The sequence below is a fragment of the Cryptomeria japonica genome, chromosome 11, assembly GCF_030272615.1.
Source record: "Cryptomeria japonica chromosome 11, Sugi_1.0, whole genome shotgun sequence".
NCBI lineage: Eukaryota > Viridiplantae > Streptophyta > Pinopsida > Cupressales > Cupressaceae > Cryptomeria > Cryptomeria japonica.
The window spans coordinates 284,899,178-284,924,792 of record NC_081415.1 but is presented as its reverse complement, the minus strand read 5'-3'; the positions used below and the strand labels follow the sequence as shown (position 1 = coordinate 284,924,792).

Genomic DNA, 25,615 nt, shown 5'->3' with positions numbered 1-25,615 from the left:
TTTACCTCATTCTTGTCAATCCACTCACTAATGTCTACTATGCTACATTTCTTGTCACCACTATCCCTCTTGGATTTGTGCCCATGTGATATCACAATATTGCTGTCCCGACTCAAAGAACCAGAATTATGCTCATACCTTTCCAAGGTGTCTTTATTGCTCTTTCTTGTATCTTTTTTGAGGGAAGATGGTTCCTCCATGAGTGATGACCTATGAGGTGTGACCTGCTGCAAGTAACATAAATCTCTAGCCGCTAAAGCTGATCTGTCTTTCATTACTAACCAACTCCATAGTATAGTATGCAAAACGAACCAAACATTATCAAATTGTAAGATCTTATTATTAGGGAATCTCTTAGTCTCTATAGTCAGCTGTCTGAGGCAAAATGCCTCATATGATCTTAGCAATTGTTCTTTCATTGTGCATGATGCATGTTCAATGAAAACGGAATCAATAATGTTTCCTTTTGCACAAATAGGTATAATACTAGTGGCTGGTCCATCAAGTGCGTGTCCCTTATCATAAGGGTTTTGAATCATCACAGGACTCTCTAAAACAGGAAACTCATGAACCTCATGATGCAAACTAGATACACATACTGAATTTTCTGAATCATACCTCTTCTCTTGTCCACACACAACATGTTCTTCTTGTTTGCTTACCTCAAGAAGATCTTCCTTTGCATGCTCAACTTGTATACATTCTTCTCTTGGAAGAAATAATGATCTAATGCATGATTCCCTTTGTTTCCTTGCAATATCTAGCTGGTTGCATTGTTCCTTGACCTCTTGTAGGCGTTGTATTGCTTTGACCGCAAGCATCTTTGCCTTCTTAGCTCTTTGTAACCATCCATCATACATTCTTTGCGTCTTCTTTACATCTTCCAAGCTGTGATATACAAAATCAAAACATTTGTGGCTTGAATCCACAACATATTCCTCATGTTTGAATCTCAAATCGAGAGTGCCATGTTCTAATTTTTCTTCATGTGTAGGAATTTTGTCATCATGGCAATGAACTATCACACTAGAAGATGCATTGTGATCTCCTAAAGAATCCATACCATCATTATCCATACTAATCTCATGCCATATATCAAGGGAAGCCATGCTTATCTCTCCTATAGAGTCTTTTTGTGGATCTTCACGCAAAGATGATGAAGCCTCATGTGAGTCATTCCCCAATGCTATCCTTTTGTCTTCATGAACCAGATTTGCATGCTTATCAAATTTTTCATGTAGATTTTTGCATACTTCATTTGAATAATCTTTCCTCTTACACTGCTGATTTAAACTTATAGATACCAACTCAGCATCATCCTCTTCTGGTATACCCATAAATTGTGTGAAGGAAAGGAGGTCACGTATCTTCTTAGAAAGGGAGCAATACTTATGATAGCTGTTCATAATTGCATCATTTGTTGCCATGGCATGAGGCCTCTTAATTGACCTTGTAGATGGAGATGAACCATTAGTGTGCCTAATTTTCCTTGAAAGGAAATCTTCAACATGCTGCAATTTTTGAAGTATCTTCTATTGTGAATGGTAAAGGTCCCTCAACATTTCTTCCCTACTAGGCACCTTTCCCCTAGTTCCCATTTCGTTGTCCACAATCACAACTCAAACTAAACTGAAGTGAAAACAACTAATCTTTATCCAACAGGCTAGCAAGATCATGGCTCCGATACCACTGAAAGATCCCCAACCCAATTCTAACCAAATTTAATCCAAACCAACTATTTGTTTTGCTGATAAAGTCTTTGGCCAGCATATGTTAAGTGGGGGTTTGACTGATTTCTTTGTTTTGTTTGGGTTTTTCCAACAGATAGAATATAAGAAATCAGCTCTAATATTAGCTACAACTCCAAATACACCCTAGGTTTTGATACCCTTATTTCCAAAATGGAGCGGCTGGCTGAGAATAAGCTGGAAATGAGTGTTGAAGACCTCTAAAAGGTTTCCCCTGCCACTAGGAGAGATGGGTTTTCGTCCAAATCTCCAAATTCTTCCAAAAGTTTGTGTTCCTGGAAGCTCCAAGCTGCTGAAACCCTCAAGCTTGCTACTGATCTGAAAATTGGAAGCATAAGAATGAATCCAATTGATAGACAAATTATCTTTTTATCTATTTTGGGGTTACTCTTTGACCTTAAACAAAGTTGGCAAAGAAGTTTCACAGTCCGCCATGCCTAAAGGGATACCAAGTCCACGTTGGCTAGACACACATCAAGTATGCCCTTGGATTGTCTCAACCTTCATGAACTCCGCCATGTCCAAGAAGACTCAAACTCCGCCCAGCCAAGATAAAAGATGGCAGATAAAGCATAAAGTCCACCAAGGTAATGCAAAGTGGAAGCATGTCCAAGCTTCCTTGAACTCCGCCTAGGCACATGAAGAAATATGTCCAAGCTACTCTAAACACCGCCCTACCCAAGCATGGGTAGACTTCATCCAAGTCCGCCTAGCCCAAGGTGACAAGAAGAAAGCAAGACAACGTTAGAAAACATGAAAATTTGCCTCGGGAAAATTGAAATTTCCCAAGGTAAATTGTCCAAGCACCTTGAAAGTTTGATCAAACACAAGTTGGCAAGACATTCCAAGTTTACCTAGACATAAATGGAATATGTGAAGATGCCTAGGCAAAATATAAAAAATTTGCCTATGGCTCAAGGATAAGACATGAAGACAATCAATTTGCCATGCCAAAGAGAGAAAATGGCTAAAAGGAAAAACAAATTTGACAAAGTAGCGCATGAAATCAAGGATTAATTAATTGAACGGGTTGGAAAATAAAAGTTTGACAAATGAAAAATGGCTGTGTGGAATTTTCCACAACCAAAAGAATCAAATTTTGACTAAGTGTCAAACTTTTAAGTAATCAATTATAATTCTATTCCCCAAGGGAGATGGGTGATGTTAGGGAGAGGCAGAGTAAGGCGAATTTTGACTAAGTGTTGGAGAGGAAACGAGAAGAAAGAAGAAGAACAAAGAGGACAATAAAGAGGAGATGAATAAAATTCTTGTCCAAAGGCAGAGTTTGTTCCACTCAACACAAGCTAGGTCCAGAATTGAAGGCAAATCCATAGGAAAAGTGTGTCCAAGCATAGAAATGGTCAAAATCTTGGCTAGCCAAAATTTGGCTAAGTATGGGAAATATTTCACAGAAAAGTTCCAATTTCCTTCATTAATTTTTCTCCAAAATCCTAGGCATTTGAAAGAGTTTCCAAGCATCAAGAAAGGAAGTCTTCAAGCTTGGTGAAAATATACAAAATTCCAGACTTCTTGAAGGATTTCATCTCCTGAAGAATTAAAAACAAGCTCCCAATCAGAATCAGATGCTGGCGAGAAGACTACAAATTTCCATACTTAGGCAATTTTTCGACACAAATTGGAGAATTCGAGGAGATTCAATTGTTCCAAGACAACATGTCCAGGTTCATTGAACACACTACCTCTCAACAGGAGAAGAGGGTGCAATCCTAAAAGATAGCATTTTGTGCCACTTGTCTCTCATCCGATGGCTATTTGACCTATTTTGGGAAACTTTGATTAGGGGTAGGTTGTTTTAATCTCGGTCATCCTAGCCATCGAATTGTAATTGGGGAGCCTATAAATTGAGCTCACCCCTCATTTGTAAATCATGGGAGTATGTTGCAAAACATGTTGAGATAAGTAAATTGTTGCATACAATCACCAAAGTAAGAAGTAATGCATTGTTCGAATTGATGGTGATTACCTCTTTTATTTTGGAGTTGGCATGGTTCTTATCCCTCATCATAGTTTAGATTTTATTTCATGTATGTTAGAAGAATGCAAGATTTGATAAGTATTGATTTATGGTGAATTTCCGCTCATACTTTTGATGAACAGATGATTTTTGTTCATTGTGTAAAGTTAGTTTGAGCTTATTTTGTGAAAGATTTAACTTCTACTTCGAGTAATATAGTTCAATTGTTGGTATTATTCATAAGCACATCCCTCGAAGATCGCACTCAATTTGTGTAGTTGTCTTAAGCGTGGTGAAGCAAAGTGTTGTTCATTGAAATCACCTAGTCAATACCATCTCTTGAATTCTTAGGAATAGATTAGAATTTCTAAACATTATCTCCTTTTTAGTTTTATTTTAAGTCTATGATCCAAACCCAAACGATAAATCTCCATTGTGAATTGAACAAGCCATGCGTAAGTCCCCCTTTGTATTACCAGCATATCACAACGCCCATTGAGCTTATCCACACGTCAAGACCTAACAAAAGAAACCTTGGAATCGCCATATGATCTTCTCGCAATCTTAACATAAGCGGTGGCTTTTCAAGAGAGGATAGAGTGTCATGGGATATTTTATTCTGATGTTCGGTATATGATAAAGCGTACACCAACAAGACCCAAAGGTCCAACTTAAAAGATAGATGGAATTCGAACTTAGCATTGAAATGTGCATGTTGAGAACTACAATTCTCAACCTTAAGTCTAAAATGCAAGTCTACTAGTGATTAAGCTTCAAACTGAAATTTGCAAGATTGTCTAATGCAAATCAAAATCAGAAGTCCCAAATACATTGTGTAAATTGGCCTCCAAATCAAATGCAAGAGTATGTCAAAGTTCAGACTTGGCTTCAAAATTGTCACGAATTGCAATATGCAAATCAAACTCCAAATTCCAAAATACAAATTGCAAATCGGACTTCAAACTCCGAATTTTGAAGTGGTCAATCAAAAAGGTTCAAGGTTAGTCTATTGAAGTCATCTACATGTGCAAATTGTCTACAGGAATCTAAAGCGCAAGATACCTACTTGTGGGAGTTTGGCGTTTGGGGTAGGATTCACATATTGCACATTGCTAGTCACGCATCATGTTCAAGCCAAGGTAGGCTGGATTCCAAAGTCCAAGATTGTACAAATTGGATCTGAAAGTCTACGCTAGGTGCAATTGGACCCCAAAGTTCAAGCTCATACACATCAAACCCTAAATGCAAGAGTATGTCAAAGTTCAGACTTGGCTTCAAAATTGTCACGATTTGCAATATGCAAATCAAACTCCAAATTCCAAAATACAAATTGCAAATCGGACTTCAAACTCCGAATTTTGAAGTGGTCAATCAAAAAGGTTCAAGGTTAGTCTATTGAAGTCATCTACATGTGCAAATTGTCTACGGGAATCTAAAGCCCAAGATACCTACTTGTGGGAGTTTGGCGTTTGGGGTAGGATTCACATATTGCACATTGCTAGTCACGCATCATGTTCAAGCCAAGGTAGGCTGGATTCCAAAGTCCAAGATTGTACAAATTGGATCTGAAAGTCTAAGCTAGGTGCAATTGGACCCCAAAGTCCAAGATTTGTTCTTGCATTCCTAAATCCCAAGATGCCAAGAGAATGGCTCAATAACAAAGTCACAAGAGCTTGTAAGTTGATATGGGAACCTTCACTCTCCACCAAATCTTGTTGTTTGAGTCAAACACGATGATTTTGGCCCGTGTTAAAGCAAATCTTATGCTTATATCACAATGCTTGGTGCATTGGCATGGGCGCCAAGTGGACTATCGCATTCTTTGCGACACCTTGTGCACGTAGGTGTGCAGTGTTGCATTGGTGTTACAAAAAAATTGTTCGTCCAATTTTTGTCCATTAATACCTTAGGCAAAAGCTTGGGGCATTACACATCTTCTACTTTTGACTTTTCTTTTGAACATTAGTTGGATTAGAATTAGAGTACACTTGGACTAAAAGTTTCTTTTCAATGTCATTTTGAGCTTCCTGGAAAATCATCCAACAATAATTTTATGGTTTGTTGTTTTATTCAAACAAAGCTCAAATCCTATTAAAAAAAATTTATTGAGGGTGGTAGTCCAAATGCGTAATGCATTTAAGACATCAGTTTGTCCATATAGGCCCAAATATAACTACGATCCTCTTGTGGGGCAGTGAATTAAGAGATTCTAGTGAACAAACCAAACCTCTAAGAACAAATCTCGAGCCTTAAGGAAGTAAAATCCCTTTCAAGTGAGCATCAATTTGCTCCCCAAGTTGATGTGTCAAAAGACACATCAACATTTCCCAATTTTAGATCATTTGTTTTTGTGGGTACAAATCTTTTTTTGGAATTGACAGTGTTCTGGTGGCTGCTGATAATTAGCAATAGCCGATGATATGGTTCAAAGATATATTGAACTGTGGATCTATAAAATAGAGGCTAAGAGAATCATATTTTTATTGTTTGATCCTTTCCTATACTAGCATCCATAAAATGCAAATTTGATCCATCCCCAAAAGAATGCAAATATACACCACATTTAATTGTTTCATCTCAAAACTTCTGGCACTTTAAAAACCAAAATTCTTTGTTTATCAAATTCATTGATAAACTTTCCTATTTAAGTTACTGAGGACTATAATAAATCCTTCACACGGGATTTGTTCATGGCCCTTTTTTATTGCTATACTATGTGAATACATATGCTTGGAAAAATCCATCAGGACTCACTTTCTACTCAAAGTGCCAAATCATATGAGTGGAATAAGTAGTTATTTTTCCAGATTAATATCTCAAAGTTAAACTATGTTGAAATTCAATTTTAATCGTGGTTCTCTTTCATAGCACAATACAAGCAGTAACCCTTTGAACATGATTATATTTCAATGATGTGCATAACAATAGGAGATGCATTTAGAAAAGGAAAGCAGATATACAGTACCTGTTCAAGAATCTCTTCATTAGAAGAAGATTTCCTGACAATCTGATGAGTCCCCTTCTCTCCAGACAATAAGCCATATGCAAAGCGCCATTCAAATTCTATAGTTGACTTGATGCCTACCTCAGCCCCAGAATATTTTTCAACAACTCTTGTTTTATAACCTTGTTTTTTAGCCCATTGCAAGTACATTCTCAGAAGAATGTCAACCCACTCCTGTGCTGGAAATGACAAATGTTCAGAACACAGCAAGATAGTATAGTTTATGATCTGCAAAAGTTGATGATGCCACGAAATCAACAAAGAAAAAGCATTCTCTCTCTTCAATCAACGTTGCTATAGTTTATTCTAACATAAATGCCTGTACCTCTTGTCCTTTAAGACATGTAGTTCCAACCTTCCCATTTTTCTGAGATTTGCCATAAATATTGGTAGGGGCAATTTCTACCAAACTGACAAATTTAAAGCAAAGTAATTTCAGAAAAATTTACTTAAGACAATAAAAACTGTTGTTCAAGTCTATGGTCATAACGTATATGCTAAACTCTATTACATGTAGTTTCATTTTCTAAATAAGATGGAGCTTTTATTTCAGAAAATTGGGCCATATATAGAATTCCCAGAAATCTAAGTCTCTAAGAGTTTTATTATCTGGTAGATTGTAACAATCTTAATAACAAGTACTATTCAAAAATTGATATTAGGACTATTAGGACTAATTCAAGAGAGCATGAACAGCAAAAAATCTCCAATTTCTCTGGACTTATGGGTCTATGACAATATGGAAAAGCTTATCAATTGTAAGGTGAAAAGACTGATCATGCTCGCCTTGGCACTTCCTTTTTAGGAGGGAAGGTAAATTATTCAATTTATTACTGATTCTAAATCCCCATTTCTTAAGGAGAAAAAAAATTTACCAGCAAGATAGCAACGTCAAATATAAAGGGACCACTGAACAATTGGAGGTTGCAAAGTTTGCAACATCATTGATTCATTAAATTCATCATTTCTAAAAAAACTAAAATAATCCTGTTTCAACTTAAAGTGGCTCTGGTTAAAACTTTTACTTGTCCCTCAAAATCTTGTACAGATCAAAATCTACAAAATGCCCAGTCTGTCTAGACTCTAAACCATACTCTGCACCACTGCTGCCACAAACTTATATAAATCTCCTTCCTTGATGTCTTGTGCTACTAAACTATAGTAATTTAATTCATTATTTATAAGACATTGATTGCCATCACACTATAGCTGGTAGCCTTATTTTGTCATCTAACCAGAAAGTAGTTCCCCTAGACTTTTGGCACATAGAAACATTAGATATTTTAGCAGCATCACCATTCACAATTTTTAAGGGAGTTGTGCAATTCATTTTCACTTAATATAACTTGTCATCTGCTACCATAATCAATCAAATTTCATGATGATGCTTCTTTGACTTCAACAATTTAAATCACTCCATTGAAATTCACATACTTCATTGCTTATAAATCAATATATCAATCATTTATCCAAATCATGTGTCACCATGAAAACACATCTCATATTCGTGTCTTAATATTCTTGTTGCATTACACACACGCACAAAATTTGAGAACTCTGCACGGATTCGGCAGCCCAAAGTAGGACTCAGAGTTAGGACTCGGCAAAAAAAAACCGTAGTTTTACAAAATAAAAATAAAAATTGATGCATTTAAAGAACATAAAAGCCTGATTTGACTATCAATTTGTCATAATTCATACTCAATAACTAGAGTGGGTTTGGGAGTGGAGACCCTAATGGGTTTGAGGGGCAGCAATGATAAGTTGCACAAGGTGTTAGATGTGAGGACAAAATAAATTGGATGATTGAAAATAGATGATTTTGAGCAAATATGTGAAGAAATGGATGAGTTTAAGCCAAATTATGAAGAGAAAAAATTTACTTTTTGCTGTTTTAACACACCTAGACAGACTTGAGAGTCCAAGCCTAGAACTTAAAGAGTCCAAGTCTGGGACTCAGTCCCCAAAACTCTTCCAGACTCTCCACACGAGTTAGTGGCAAGTGGACTCGGCCAATGATAGGACTAACGAATTTGGTGAGTTCTATATATATATATATGCAACAAGAATATTAAGACACATCAGATATTTTAGCAACATCACTATTCCCAATTTTTAAGGGAGTTGTGCAATTCATTTTCACTTAATATAAATTGTCATCTGCTACCATAATCATTCAAATTTCATGATGATGCTTTTTTTACTTCGACGATTTAAATCACTCCGTTGAAATCCATGTGCTTCATTCTTCCAAATCAACATATCAATGATTTATCCAAATCATGTGTCACCATGAAAAGGCATATCTCATATTCACATCTCAATATTCTTGTTTCATAGATAGATAAATATGCAACAAGAATATTAAAGACATGTGTCACCATGAAAACACGTCTCATATTTGTGACTTAACATTCTATATACATAGCCTGTTTATGTGTATATCATGAATCTTCTTCCAACAATCACTTTTGAGGTGTTGAATTATCCACAGTAAAATCAGCATATTTTTCATTACTAACCAGCTATATCCTAAGATGTTACCTCTCGCTTTTGTTATATGATTGTCTAGACAACTCAAATCTAAGATGATTACATCATTCTCCTCCTAATCTTCTTAGATTGTTATAAATCCTTTCTTGCCTCTTAATTTGATCATCAAGGAAAATGCCTGCTCCAAATCTTAACAATCTTTCAACATTAGTTTTGCACTTATTGAATTATCTTTCCACTCAAAAAATAAAACATGAGATGTGATTTATGTGAAGCTTCAAAACTTATGACAAAACATCTTGAACTTTAGCTCCAAGCCCTCTACTGTGATTACTACCAGACTTTACTTGCATAAACACTCATCAAATTAAATTGATTTTCTCCAACCTTTTCCGAGAACCCTATCTGATAGAATCAAAGGGTATACGCTGTTGGGGGGTCGAGAGCCTGAAGCTGACGGTCGAGAGCCGACTGGACTATAGATAGTCAATCGATCAGCATTATAAAAGTTTAGCAACATCAAATTATTTTCAAGTTTTTAATTTTTTCAAATGATCTGCTATAGGGTCAGCATACTTCATCTTTAGTTTATGCAACTGGTTTTTTAAATGCAGCAATTTAGCACAACAAATTTGCACATACAACCTCTTTAAAATATTCAAGGTTTGCTTTGCTTTCTTTGCCTATTGAAGTCAGGGTACAATATATTTGTGTTATTCTAGATAAATAGTACCTTTTTCATTACACTTCAAAATTTCTTTGCTGCCAATAAGTTCTTCATTTTATACTTCCACACCACACATTCTGACTGTCATATAAACATTCATTTTGTCATTGTATTTTACGTTTGAAAGCATTAGCAAGACCAAGTAGTTTCTATGCTTCCATCATAATAGAACCATTTCCACAAGTTTATTGCAAGCCTCGCACAAAGCAGTAAAATGATCAATCGACTTCATTGAAGTAATGGAAGATAGCTCAGAAGACATATGAAGCAAGTTTGAGGAATCATAAGTTGGAAATTACAAGAGAAGTGAAGTAGTTCAGAACTACTTTGTGAAATTGTTGGTTTCAAGCAGGTGGCAGTTCTGTAATCACCAGGCCAGTTTCATAATTGCCAGGGCAATTTCTACCAAAACGGTGGTTTCATCGCTGTTGAAAATGAAAGTTTTGTCACACAACGGAAATGGTAGAAAACAGCAAATTAGGGTTTGAATTCCTCTTCCAATCAATTTCTAAAGACTTCTAAGTTTCCTGACATGACAGTTCTAGAATATTACAAGTATAAACACCCATAGAGGCAATAGGGAAGAATTTGAGTTGAATTGATTCAAATCTAGTTAAAGTTCATATGTTTGAAGAAAACTGTCATATGGAAATGAACAGAGTGGAGTGTATAGGAAAGCTGTTAAAGAGATCTTAGAGACTGGAATAAGTTAATTTCAGGCTGGTTTGTCCTAATAAAGCTGTTGACGATAGTGGAAAACGAGTGTATTTTCTCACTAATTGCTGGTGTGTTCTCCCAGACTTTGGTTTCTCCAAGGTAAATACACATCTTATGATTGAAGTGATTGTCGCTCTCAAATTTCTCCAGTTCTTTGTTATTTAATATTAGTTTTGCCTATAATTTGAAGTTCATCATTCATTAAGAATCTGTAGGTTGATGAATAGTCTATGGCATATCAGTCTCTAGTTTACATATCAAGTTCGGTATCAGAGTAAGTTCTTTCCCTTGTGGAAGTTCTATGAGTGTTCTTGCACATTCATGCCCACAGCAAGAAGAATGTGCAAAGAAAGAAGCATGGCAAGAGATGACGAACCCTTGACAAAAATCAAGGTTCCTCAAGCTAGAAGCTGATGCTGCAAGTTAATGAAGCCAGTGAGAGGGATAACAAAGGCTCTCATAAAGAAGTTGTCCTCATTGGAAGATACCTAGGACAAGCAGAAAGACCACTTCAAAGATCAAAGAAGATCAAAATTCCCATGTTGAATAAAATCTACCAAGAAATGTCTCAATTTAAGGCCAAGGCAAAGATTGGAATTCCACCATTGAATGAGTGCTAGAGCAATGATTGAATCCATTCAAGGTATATTTTAAATTTTAATATGCATTCTCTTCATATGTAGCAAAGGATTTCCATTGCTAGATATATAATAGCAAAATATGCTTAAAGTTGGCTTGGAAGTCTCTTGTAAGAATTTTACCCAGAATGTTATAAAGGGGAAAATGTATGAAGATTGAAGAACCATGCCCAAGTGGTCACTACCTTGAGGTAAATAGTCCTCCATCCCCTCCAAAGACATAAGAAGCTATGGCAAGACAAATAAGGTAAGAGCTACAAACACAAAACCATAGTTTGCAATATGTTGTGACCATTGTGAGTGGATGGTCATGTTGATTGTAATTAGGGAATGGTGAATTCCAATTGCCTTGGGCAACATTGGAATCCGCCCAAAGGGCTGGCCCCTTCTTCAACGTGTAGGGTTGGGCCCTATCTCTCACGGCACTCCTTGTTTCCTCACGCCACACTCAACGTGGTCCCCCAAAATAGGGCCGACCCTATTCCATCAAGGCATTTCGCTATAAGGAAAAGTAATAAATAAAAGTAAATTATAAAGCAAGCCGACATAACTAAAGACCTTGCTCCTCATATAAATAAATGACAACTTCACATTATCATTCACTTACAAAATCATTCCATGCGAATTATACATCTGCCTAAAATGCGAAGTTTGAAGAAGTAATATTGGCGATTTATATCTGTCATAAAAGGCACTAATACCAAGTGCAAATACCATCATAAGGAGGGCAAACTATTCCAGATTCAAGGAGCTAAGGTTGCAGTCCAATCTCAGGCAAAGATGCAGACTTAAGATACAATAAAGTGCAGACCTAAGGTGTCTGGTTGCTGTGTTAAATGTTGAAGACTTTATCAGCCCTATGTGCAATCATCTTCAAGTACTTGAGATAAGTGTTGTAATCTTCATATGAATATAATCCATAATCAGATTTGAGGATCTTTTCTGGCTAGGTTTTTCCTCCTAGGAGGTTTTCCCAGGGCAATCGTGTCTTGTTCTTATTTTTGTTCATTTCTATGTTATGCCTAAATCTAGAAAACTAAAAATCTTTCATCTAATCAATTTAGTTAAAAACTAAATTCTGGTTTTCTGAGTTTATATTAATCTGAAAGTATTAAAATTAACATGGTATCAGAGCTATAGGTTAGATCAACTTTCAGATTTCAGAATTTAGTACTCCTTTATTTCCAGATTGTTGTCTCATTCACAGGTCAGGTCAATGGGGCTAAAAGTTGAAGATAGGCTTGATGGAAATCTCAATTTTGCTGCATGGAAGGTTCGAATCATGTTGGCTCTAGAGGAAGAAGATCTTCTTCACTTCATAAAAGCGAAAGAGCTAACTGAACCTACGGATGCAGCTGAGCTAAAACAATTCAAAAAGGATGTTTTCAAGGTCAGAAAGCTTCTCATTGATTCAGTTAAAGGCCACCTAGTCACTTCTATTGCCTCCTTCACTACTGCAAGGGAAATGTTCAGTCATCTACAAGGTACCTATGAAATTAACAATCTCAGTAGGGCAATTACTTTAAGACAGCAACTACTTAATATCAAATTATCAAAAGAAGATTCTATTATTTCCTATTTTATGAGAATTTCAGAACTAAAGAATCAGCTAGGTTCAATTGGACATAACATGGAAGACAAGGACCTTGTCATGATTGCCCTAAATGGTTTACCACACTCATGGGATTCATTTATTCAAACCATAAGTGGTAGAACTGAGTTACCTACCCTTGATCTCCTTAAGAATGATTGCATTCAAGAAGAGTCTCGCCTTATCACAAGAGGGCAAACCAAAAGTCCTCATGTAGATGACCAACACATGCTTGTAGCCCAATGCAAGAAAGGTGGAAATTGGAAGAAGCATTATCCAAAGAGAAATAGAGAATTCAAACCACCTAGTTCTTAGCACTCTTGGAAGAAACCAAGAGATATCTCTCGTGTTCGATGTTTCAGATGTGACAAATTTGGTCACTATGCTAAAGAATGTCAGAATGATCCTACTCAAAGAGAAGCCAAAATAAATGAAGTCTCAGAACAAAATGATGACTTCTTATTCATCTCTGCCCTGTCAAGCAGCATACTTACAGACAGTAATACATGGTTGATTGACAGTGGTGCTTCCAGACACATCACAGGCTACCATGATCATCTTTCAAACTTAGTAGAAAAGGATATCAGTCTTCACATGGTAATTGGTGATGATGCTCGATATTCGTTAAGAGGTTCTGGCACTACTTCTTTAAATTTAGACTCTGGTATTTCACTTCACCTTAGTGACATCTTGTTTGTTCCTAGAATTAAAAGAAACTTAATTTCCATTTCTGCTCTAGAAGATAAAGGTTATCAAATTGCATTTTCTGAGAGAAAAGTACTTGCTTGGCCTAAGAAATCTAGTTTTAAATCTGCTCGTGTAATTGGTAATCGATATGATAGTCTATATAAGCTCTCTACTAACCCTGTTCAAGCCCTCAATAATGAGGCTCCCGAATCTTGTGAGCTATGGCATAGAAGACTTGGACACTTACACTATCAAGCACTTCCCTCTCTTGAAAAGTTAGTCAAAGGTATGCCTAAACTCAGTCAAATTCATGATAATACTTGCAAAGGTTGTGCTATAGGTAAAAATATTAAGAGTCATTTTCATAAAAGTGAAAATAGAGCTAAAGATAAACTAGAACTTGTTCACTCTGATTTATGTGGTCCTATGTCTATAGCATCTCCTAGTGGATTTCTTTATTATGTAATCTTCATAGATGATTTCTCTAGGAAAACTTGGATCTACTTCTTGAAATCTAAATAATCTGATGAAGTCTTAAGTAAATTTAAAGAGTTTAAGGCAGTAACTGAAAACTCCTCTGGTAAAAGAATTAAATGTTTAAGATCTGACAATGGAGGTGAGTACACCTCTGGTAGCTTTTATGATTTTTGTGTTGAGTCAGGAATTAAGAGGGAGTTTTGTGTTCCATACAATCGTCAACAAAACGGAGTTGCTGAAAGGAAGAATAGAACTATTGTTGAGGCTGCAAAGGCTATGATTCATGATCAAGATTTACAGACCTTTATATGGGCTGAGGCTTCTAGAACAACGGTATATATTCAGAATAGATGTCCACACCGTGTTCTAAAGAACATGACTCCTAAAAAGCCTTCACAGGATCCAAACCGGACATCAGTCACCTCAAAATTTTTGGAAGTCTTGTTTATGTTCATGTGCCCAAGGAAAAGCGAACCAAATTGGAGCCCTCCGGGAAGAAAAGCATGCTAGTCGAATACAGTGAATCCTCCAAGGCCTTCAGGATCTATATTCCTGGTCAAAGGTATGTTGAGGTAAGTAGGGATGTTACTTTTGAAGAAGATATTGCTTTTAAGAAATCAAAAGGTTCTTCTGTTATTGATGAAGCTAATGACAATCAAGATATAAATGTTGATTCTAACCTTGAGATTCAGAGGAAGCCTGTTGAACCTCCACCTCAAGAAGAACATAATGATCCACCAGAGCCTATGAATCCCACTGACATACCTAGTGACATTGTTGTTACCAAAAAGAGGCCATTGTGGGTAAGAAACACCATTCAAGAAGCCGAAAGATTTGCTGCTCCCAGTGGCACCTTTCGAGAAACCAAGAGACCTCAAGTATTCTCCAACTACGTTGCATTGATGTGCAATCTCATTGAATCTAAACCTTGCAATGTTGAAGAAGCCTTGAACCATCATGCCTAGAAGCTTGCTATGAATGAAGAGTATCAATCAATCATCAAGAATGATGTTTGGGATATTGTGCCCAAACCCAAAGGTGAATCTATTGTTTCCTCTAAATGGTTATTTAAAATTAAACATAATGTTGATGGTAGTATTGAAAAATATAAGGCTAGATTTGTAGCTCGTGGTTTTTCTCAAAAGGAAGGCATAGATTATGAAGAAACATTTGCTCCTGTTGCTAGATATACTTCTATTAGAACTATAATAACTACTGCTGCTAGAGGTTGGAAGCTACATCAGATGGATGTTAAGACTGCCTTCCTTAATGGTGTCATTGAGGAAGAAGTCTATATTGAACAACCTGAAGGTTACGAGATTCAGGATAGAATAACTCATGTGTGCAGATTGAAGAAAGCCCTGTATGGCCTCAAACAGGCCCCTCGTGCTTGGTATGAAAAAATTGATAAATACTTGTTAAGTTTAGGTTTTTGTAAAAATGATGTTGACTCTAACATCTACTTTAAATTATCCAATGATGAAATGCTAATTCTAGTTCTATATGTGGATGATTTATTTATTACTGGTTAAGATGAACTTATCATTAGATGTAAGAAAAAACTAGCTTCAAAATTTGAAATGAAAGACTTAAGTCTAATGCATTATTTTCTAGGTCTAGAAGTATGGCAAAGATCTAACGAAATTTTTCTAAGTCAAGGAAAGTATACTATTGATATTTTGAAAAGATTTAGAATGATGGATTGTAAACCTATGTCTACTCCTATGGAATCTAACTTAAAGAAGTTAAGTGTTTTTGCATCTAACTCTGATTTTGCAGATCTATCGGAGTACAAGCAGTTGATTGGATCACTGATGTATCTAGTTAACACTAGACCAGACATATGCTTTGCAGTGAATGCTCTCAGCCAGTTCATGTGCATACCCAAACATGTTCTTCTTGTTGCAACCAAGCACATCCTAAGATACTTGTGAGGCACAGTTGGTTATGGGCTGAAGTATCCACTTAACACTTCAATAACCTTGGAAGGTTATTCAGATGCAGATTGGGCTGGAAGCATCAAAGACAGGAAAAGCACTTCCGGCATTTGTTTCATCTTAGGATCCGCAGTGAACTCTTGGGCTTACAGAAAACAATCCTCAGTGGCACTAAGTACTGCTGAAGCTGAGTATATTGCAGCAAGCGTAGCTTCTAGAGAAGCAGTGTGGCTTCGTAACCTTCTTGCTGGGTTGTTTGGTCAGCCTTGGGGTCCTACCATTATTCATTGTGATAATCAGAGTTGTATCAAAATGTCTATCAATCCAGTGTTTCATGACAAGTCAAAACATGTGGAAACTCATTATCACTTCATTCGAGATATGGTGCAAAGAGGCACCATTCAACTGAAGTATGTCAGCACTGATGAGCAGGTTGAAGATATTCTTACCAAGCCTCTGTCCAAAGTGAAGTTTGTGTACTTCAAGGACAGACTCGGTGTTTTGGAAAATGAAACCCTGATTGAGAGGGAGTCTCAACCTCAGTGATACATTGTGTTGTATCAAACCACCCTCTACGGGCAATGTAAGGTGGTATTGTAATCTTCTCACGGAGAAGAGTAATTGTTAACCATCCTCTGTGGGCAATGTAAGATAGTAGAAAAGATCCTCTCCACCCTTTGCGGGCAATGTAAGGTGGATCCAGTCTATGCTTGTGTGCGAGCTGGAAGATTATATTATGTAGTTCCATTATATGCTTGTGTGCAAGATGGAAGACTACAATATTCTGATAATGTAATCCATTCTTTGCTTGTGTGCAAGATGGAAGATCATGGTTATGTTTTTCAAGAGGGAGTGTTGATTGTAATTAGGGAATGGCGGATTCCAACTGCCTTGGGCAACATTGGAATCCGCCCAAAGGGTTGGGCCCTTCTTCAACGTGTAGGGTTGGGCCCTATCTCTCACGGCACTCCTTGTTTTCTCACGCCACACTCAACGTGCTCCCCCAAAATAGGGCCGACCCTATTCCATCAAGGCATTTCACTAAAAGAAAAAGTAATAAATAAAAGTAAATTATAAAGCAAGCCGACATAACTAAAGACCTTGCTCCTCATATAAATAAATGACTTCACATTATCATTCACTTACAAAATCATTCCATGCGAATTATACATCTGCCTAAAATGCGAAGTTTGAAGAAGTAATATTGGCGATTTATATCTGTCATAAAAGGCGCTAATACCAAGTGCAAATACCATCATAAGGAGGGCGAACTGTTCCAGATTCAAGGAGCTAAGGTTGCAGTCCAATCTCAGGCAAAGGTGCAGACTTAAGATACAATAAAGTGCAGACCTAGGGTGTGGACCTGATTGCTGGTTGTTGTGTTAAATGGGGCAGGCTTGATGCTTATGAAAGTGCAAACTTGTTGAAGACTTTATCAACCCTATGTGCAATCATCTTCAAGTACTTGAGATAAGTGTTGTAATCTTCATATGAATATAATCCATAATCAGATCTGAGGATCTTTTTTGGCTGAGTTTTTCCTCCTAGGAGGTTTTCCTAGGGTAATCGTGTCTTGTTCTTATTTTTGTTCATTTCTATGTTATGCCTAAATCTAGAAAACTCTAAATCTTTCATCTAATCAATTTAGTTAGAAACTAAATTCTGGTTTTCTGAGTTTATATTAATCTGAAAGTATTAAAATTAACAGGTCATACCGATGCAACTTGCCAGAATTTACATGTAGAGGAATGTCCTATTTGAAAGGCAAAAAGCATAAGAAAACCACTCCAAATACCATTGATAAGGGCAAAGAAATTGATTGTATTTCAAAGGTTTATTTTGATAACACCAAAAATGGTTGCTTTTAATGCTTTGACACAAGAAACAATAGAGCATTCAAATCTGTTCAGCATCAAAATTCAAACTAAAGGTGTCCTTTTAGTGCAACAAACACAAAACGGAAGAAATGCATAGTAGAACTATTCTTCATATCAAAAGGGGAGGTTCCCAGTAAAAAAAACTAACCTAAAACTAAATAAATGTGCACCTTTTAGTGCAATACAAAGCATAACAAATGTACAATAGAACTACTCTTCAAATTAGAAAGGAAAGCTCCCTATAAAATAAAAATTCACCTACCACTGAGCAATATATACTTACAATTTACGATCTTTACAATGACTTTTGTCGTGGTTTTGGTGTGGTTCACATTCATGCTAAATAAAATGTAAATGTATCTTTTTTATTTTGCTTAGGATAAAAAGTTAACATGCTCTCTCAGCACTAGGCAAAGGATTTTACGCTTTTTGACTAGAAACAAATCCTACAACTACACATTTACATCATTCAATAAAAACAAAGACTGGGTAGAGAAAGTATGCATGGATTGAATAGGCTAAAACACATAAACATAAAAATTGTAATAAATTAAATGCAAGACTTAGTACAAATCCACAATTTACACCTTCAAGCTAACCTATAATACAAATCTTGCAAATTTGCCAAAGCAATTTAACCATCAACACACATAACAAGACATTTTATGATGCAAGGGCATCCGGAAGATTTTAATGACCAGTTGTCACAGAGTGTCGAGTTACAGAGAGGGGTGTTGCAGAGTACTACGATCAACCATGTTTGAGAGTTGGGATCTACAGTTTGGAAGGGGAGTACATCTATACCTATTGTATCTGATTCTAGGGTTTCCGAAGTGAAGCTTCTGGGACCGGGATGTTTGAATGGCAAAGTAGCTACATGGCGAGATGGCCGACTGGGGATTGTTCCAGAATGATGCGCCAAAGGGAAACGTGTGCCAATAAGGGGAAGCATGTGGAGGTGAATTGGGACTAATAGAGCTTGTCTTGAAAAACCACATGATGTTATTTTAGGTTCAGACCGAGGGGTGGCCAACTACACATTACATAAGGTCTAGTGTTTAGGGCCAACCATTGGCGAATGCAAATCAACCTAGGGGTTGTGGATGGTATATAAGTAAGACTTGTAACTGTCGCAAGACATCGAAGAAGATAGAGGAGATCTGGAGCACGAGGGCAGAGAGGTGTTTACCAAAGTTGAGGGTAGCGACAAGTTCCGGAGGAGCTATCTATGTTTCCAAAGGTAATGTTGCGCGAGACTGTTGTAATTTTGGGCTGCGGCCTAGCATGTTAAAAGCCCTAGTGGTAGATGTAATAAGTTTTGAGATCTAATATAATGAGGATAAATCTTTAAGGCTACGTTTTTCTCTTTGAGGGTTTTCCCAAGATAATTCTTGTGTCTTGTGTCTCTACAAGTGGATTCTTCTTGGTATGTTGCTTCTATTTTATACCATGGGTGTGTTTCGAAAAGTTAAGGCTGCAAAGTTGGACTGTCCATTTCAGACCCATCAACCTTGATTGCATCAAATGGTATCAGAGCTGGTTATTGAATCCTTTGTGTGTTCTCGAAGACCTGGAGTCATCTGAATTCAAAAGTGTTATAATTTGTTGCAATGGGGAAGATTGGAAAAAGAGTAAAGGGATCATTTGATATGCACCTTGCAAGAAGAATTGACGGATGTAAACATAGATGATGTAAAAATAGTTGACTCCCTAAATAGCTAAAACACTAAAAACAACATGGACTCCTAGCACTAAATATAAAGACCACTGAAAATAGCATGGACTATAAATAGCTCCAACTAAAAATAGTAAATCCCAAAACATGCTCTTTTCTTTGAAAAAGGTGATGGCTAAAAATAGCAAAGCTATCTTTAGCATGGGCTAAAATTAGCAAAGCTATCTTTAGCATGGGCTAAAATTAGACTTTTGGATAGGCGGTTCTAGATGACTAATAATTGTGCAACTTTTCCTTTGATCATGGCCAACCCTTTAAAAATATCTTGAAAATCTACTATGACATTTTGAATCCCTTTGTTAAGTGCATATTTTTTCTTTACATGCAATGTATTCACAATAAAACAAACTTTCAACTTGCACTTTTCATTTCTTTTTTAGAGGTGTGCACTCCATCAATAGGTTCACATTTGATAACATAATTTTTGAAATTTGAAAAAACCTTCCAATGAGATGCACACTATGTCCCTAACATGCACCTGTACATTGGTTTGGATCTTTGAATTTTCCTTTATGAGGTGCACCCTCTAAATCAAACACACACCTAACAATTGACGAAAATTTTTGAGAAAAATTACTCTTTCTACACTAGCCTGCTATTACCTCCATGCATGCAACTAACAATGGATTTTTGCAAACCAATCCTTTTTACTCTTTATGAGGTGTGCCCTCAATCTCAAGGATGCACCTATACATGGAAACTTAATTTTCCTTTTGTGAGGTGTCTTTTGACACAACCGTGCACGTATACAGTGGAATGTGATCATGACTCACACTAGTTTCCTTAAGATAGCCACATCTATATTTTCCCACACACATCTATACATATAGATAATCACCAATTTATAGATAATCACCAATTTGCTTATATAACCCAAGGCACACCTCTACATTAAGTTGGATATTGTCAAAAATAGAAAAAGAAACACTACCTTCTAAGATGCATGCCTACATTTCCTCATGCATTTAAGAACTAATCACTTGTGCAGGCACATTTTGTCTCTCAAGCACGCATCCCTACATTAAAAGATTTTAGAAGTTTACATTTTACAACCTATTAGAGGCATGTAACTGTCAACTGTCTAAATTTTTTTAGAAATTTTCCCACCTTTGTTGTACTTATGACCACATTTCAAACTCCAAGTTTGCCAAACCATTGATTCTAATGTCGTCAAAACTAAACTAACTTCTAAGTTAACTCCCATTATTCTAGAGGTGCCTTTAATCTTGTGAAGTGCATCATTCAATTGCCAAATGCGCTTTTGCACTAAGTTTGAAGTGATTTAACTAATTTTAGAGTGCAAATTGGCCCCCTTTATATAAGATGTGTCAATCTCCAAGCACATAACACACCAAACCAGGCATTTTCAATTGAAAAATGGTGCTTCTTTTCATTAGAATGGGTTTCCAATCCTACACACACCTAAATTAGCTATAATATGTTCATAGGTACACATCTTCTCTCAAGCACATGCCTATATAGTAATATACTATTAGAAATTTGTAAATTTATTTTTTAGTCTTGGAGTGCATGCTTCAAGTTCCAAGCGAACTTGAATACTCAAATTTTCCTATGCAAAGGCACATGTCTATTCACATCCTTATGAATTTGCTTTTCAAAAATTTGTTTTTGCTACTCATTAATATGCAAACTTGGAGCTAAAAAGTACCCCCTCCATTGCTTTGAACTTCAGTTTTGGCTTTCACAAACTTCTTTAAAAGCTTGATTGTTGACATACAAACAAGAAGCAACAAGAACAACACACACATGAAACAAGAAAAAGTTTGAAACATGACTTATTCTTGGGCAAAAGGCTGGCAGTCTTTACTAGAGATTTTACAAAAAAAAACTGTATGGGTATAACAAGTTGAAGCATTCTTCAATTCTTGTTCACAAGCTAACCTTTTTGTCCCAAAATTTGGTTAAAAAACTTGGTATTGAAACTTATCAATGGCCTAAGCCTTATGCTTTGATTTGGATCAAAAATGATATCAACTTGTCCATTAATAGGCACTGTAGATTGGAGTTTGTTGGTGAACATATATTTGTTGACAAGTGATGTTAAATATTGTGCCTATACATGTAATTCACATATAATGAGTTCAAAATGTTTTGTTAGTTTGTGGAGCTGACTATTTTTTTAGTCCACTAGTTAAGATTTGGGTTAGCCGTTCATATTTCTTTCTAGGGATTCCCAATGAATTTGTTCTAACATATGTTGGTGCTGGAAATAAGCCACACCCGGACCGACGATGGACTGGTCCAAAAGGGGCCAGTAGCTCAGTGGTAGAGCACTCCAGCAGCGTATGGAAGGTCCTAGGTTCGAGTCCTAGCTGGTCCATGTCTCAACATGGTATTAGAGCCAGGTCCAGGCTAGGAGCCCCAAGCACACGAGAGGTGTGGCTTAAGGGGGGGTGTTGGTGCTGGAAATAAGCCACACCCGGACCGACGATGGGTGGTAACTCCAGCAGCGTATGGAAGGTCCTAGGTTCGAGTCCTAGCTGGTCCATGTCTCAACAACATACAGCTGTTGGTCCCCTTTACATTACATAATTGCAGATGGAGAAAATGTCTATTCTTGGCATGGCCCTCCACAATCATCTCATTTCTCTTGTGTTACACAAGAACATGTACCCACCTCCCAAGCATTTCCATGTGAACCATGACGAGTCTTTGCAATATTGACTATCAATAAAATGGGATGCTCACTTGGTCCACACATTATGAAGGTTCCACTATTTTCATTTTCTCCTCTAGTGCTACATGGGATATTTCACATTTTATATGAAATGATAACTGAATTAATTAAAAACGAGATGAAAACTCCTTATAAAGAAATTACAAGAGGATCTTTCCATAACGAAAACAATCAAGAATAGAAAGACGAAAGGCAGAAAGGAAACTTCCTAAAACTAACTAAAGACAAAAGACATAAAAGGAAGTTTCTAAATACTAACTAAATGACTAAGATGACCATTATATCAATATTACTCTATTATTTTAATACCCTCCCTTAATGGTCATCCTACTAACTACCCTACAGAAGATGTGGCATGATCTGCAGGTCATTTGGCCATGAATGCATAGAAGGCTGCCCCCTTCTCCTCAGAACACTCTACAACATGAGCCTACTACTGAAACCCTCCCTAGTTCTGTAGAACTTTTGGATACGACCAAGTTTACCATAATCCTTCTACCACAAGAGGCGTGGAAATTTGGAGATTCGTAGTGAGTTGTATCACTACGCACAAGAGGTATTATTCGCCATGTGGAAGTATTGGAGGAGTGTTCCCAAGTTCTAGTGTATTTTATAATAGACTACATTTGAAAGTGTTTTAATAAAATGATGCTTTATGGGATTTTTTACCCGAAAGGATTTTCCCAATGTATATCTTATGTAATGTGTATATTTATGCATGTATGATTCTAATTTCATTTATTTTAATATTTGTCTATAATAATTAGTATCATAAGAACCTAATTTCTAACATGGTATCAAAGCAGGTTAGGCTATACTAATCATTTTTACAAGTTATGATGGAAGATATGTATAACTTGATGAGAAACCTCTTTATACTCAATCAACATGTGCAAGACCATTTGCACAATAAATTTGGTGTGCACTTTCTATTTTTTCCTTTAAAGTTATTCATTAAAAGCCAAGTTAGGAAAATCTAAGCTTTTTTAATATCTAAGAGAATTTTTTAAGTGAATGCAGGAATGTTGAGCACTAGAGTTGCAAGTGCAAGGAATTCCCAAAGTGATAATCACTAAGTGATGAGTGCTAGAAATGCTTGGGCAAGGACAAAACGTTTGGTGGAGAGTCTCCAAGTGATTTTGGGTGGATTTTGTTAAGGAAAGAAAATCAACTTTTAATTGTGCAAATCCACAATAAAAATTAATCTTTGAATTTTGATTGAAATTTCACCTCACACTAAGATTACACTTCTTGACTTTTATATCTTTTCATCCAAGAATTTTACAAATTTTTTCCTCATTTTCCCTCCTATCAAGGTTGGAAAATTGACAAGGAATTTTCCTTATCTGAGTATTGAATTTCATGTTTTCCACCCTTAGCATTTCAAAAATCCTAAACTTGCTCCTAACAACAATTTTGCAACATTTTTTGCATTTTTGACAACTATAACAACATTTTTCAACATTGGCAAAATTGATAACATTTAGCTATTTTGACAAGATTTTGCAACAATTGACGACCTGACCTCAAGGTTGTGAATTTCCATCTTCAACTCTCAGTCTTGATGATATTCATGAATCTCGGGCTTGAATTTTGAATTCTTGGCTTTCTCACGCCGTAAGGTCAAACTCTTGCACTCTAAGCCACCTCAAGGACGGATCAACCCACCTTTCTTGGACTTAACAAGACTAAACCCCTTCTCATAAGCAAAAGAAAAGGACTCCTAAACTTAGTGAAGCTAAAACTAAGCAAAATCAACTAAGCTAGAAAGCTAAGTTACCAGTTCGGGTTCGGATTCGGGCTTGGGTTCGGATTCGTAGATTCGGCAAAAAAAAAAAATCTTGGGTACGTGTTCGTCCGTACATATATACATATAGATAGATAGATAGATAGATAGATTTTTTAATTATATATATACACACATGTATTATATATATGTTCAATATATACAATCCATACAAAAATAAAATATACAATGTGACTTTCCATACATAAATCATAAATCCATAATTGCCAATGCCAATAAATATTCATATATCGCAAATGTAATCAATAAACTAATAACTAAAGTCTAATATCATATTCATAATTGGCAAAAAAGATAATATTCAAGTTTCAAGTTTCAAAATGTGAATGTCATGACACAATAAAAATTCAAATTACAAGCCATCTATGGGATTTAAATTCCATATTCATCTTCATCCGAACCATCCAACCCAAGCCCAAGGTCATCAAGTGGTTCAAATCCAACATCAATTGAACCACTATCGAATGGAATGCCACTCCCACTAGCCATGTCTCTCTCAAGTTCCATAGCTGCCTCGTCTATAGAGATTTGGGCAAGTTGTACAACTGTAGCATCTAAATCAGCACACTCAGGGGCTAGATCCCGATTCCTTGTTGCACCCACATTATATTCAAGGTCCTTATGTGACAACAAATGAAGGTTGGAATGTACGTAAACCAAATCCTCAACTCTCTTTGCACCCAAACGATTGATTACGTTTGACTGAGTGGATGAAGGAGTATGTACTCCAATTCCACTCAGCTGAAGAAGAACTTGAAACCTGTTAAAAGTTAAAACATAATTAGAAATTTATAAATTATAAATAAAAATATGATAGCATCAAATGGAATTGGAAAACTATTAAAATAAAAAATAAAAAGATACATACTTGGGAGAAAAGTTTAATTGCAAGAGGCTGCAAGTAAACGGAGCCTTGACCATATACATACCACTACTCATCAGTATCCATCCCATATCTAGCATTGAGAGCTACAACATCATGATTTTTTGTGGATACAAATTGGCCAAACTCCTTCATGACAACATTTCTTGTCTCGTCATTTTGATATATTTTTTTAAGGCAGCTCTAAAGCCAGAAGCAACCTCTGCATCTCTATATGGTGGTACCCTCCTTGGGTGTTGCAAGCATCTCTGCACTATAAAATTTTGGTGTCAAAGCAAATGCTAAGAGATGTAAGGGATTGGTCATCTTGCTCCAACGGTCAACAATAATATCCTGTACAACTTTGAAAAATGTTTCCATTGGGTCATTTACTTTTCTTTTTATTACTTCTCTTATTTTCTCCACCGTGCAATCCATGCCATCATAAATCTCACCCAAACATGGGCGATCAGTATCAGCATACCTAATCATGCTCATGATGGGCTCAATGAAATTCAAAACATATTCCACATTATCCCACCATTTCTCATCAAGGATCAATGCTCTTACTTTTAGATCTCTTTCTGTCTAGGCCTGCTTCCATACACTCCACAATCCGTTGATGACCATAGAACTCAAGGC

At 36.4% G+C, this 25,615-nt stretch overlaps 1 protein-coding gene across 5 annotated transcripts in view; it reads right to left on the bottom strand.

The window, feature by feature from the left end:
* Positions 1-25,615, bottom strand: part of LOC131050520 (peptide chain release factor PrfB1, chloroplastic) — a 103,456-nt gene that overhangs the window by 25,532 nt on the left and 52,309 nt on the right. For 3 of the 5 annotated variants that reach the window (XR_009106965.2, XM_057984720.2, XM_057984718.2), the window contains exon 4: positions 6,689-6,955. The exons of 1 other annotated variant lie outside the window; for it this stretch is intronic. Coding sequence is in view for 3 of the 4 variants with exons in the window: in XM_057984720.2 (XP_057840703.2) it covers positions 6,689-6,955 (267 nt within the window). In the remaining variant the exon portion in view is untranslated. The remainder of the gene's footprint in view (positions 1-6,688; positions 6,956-25,615) is intronic. One more of the 5 variants, XM_057984719.2, reaches the window with a different exon arrangement.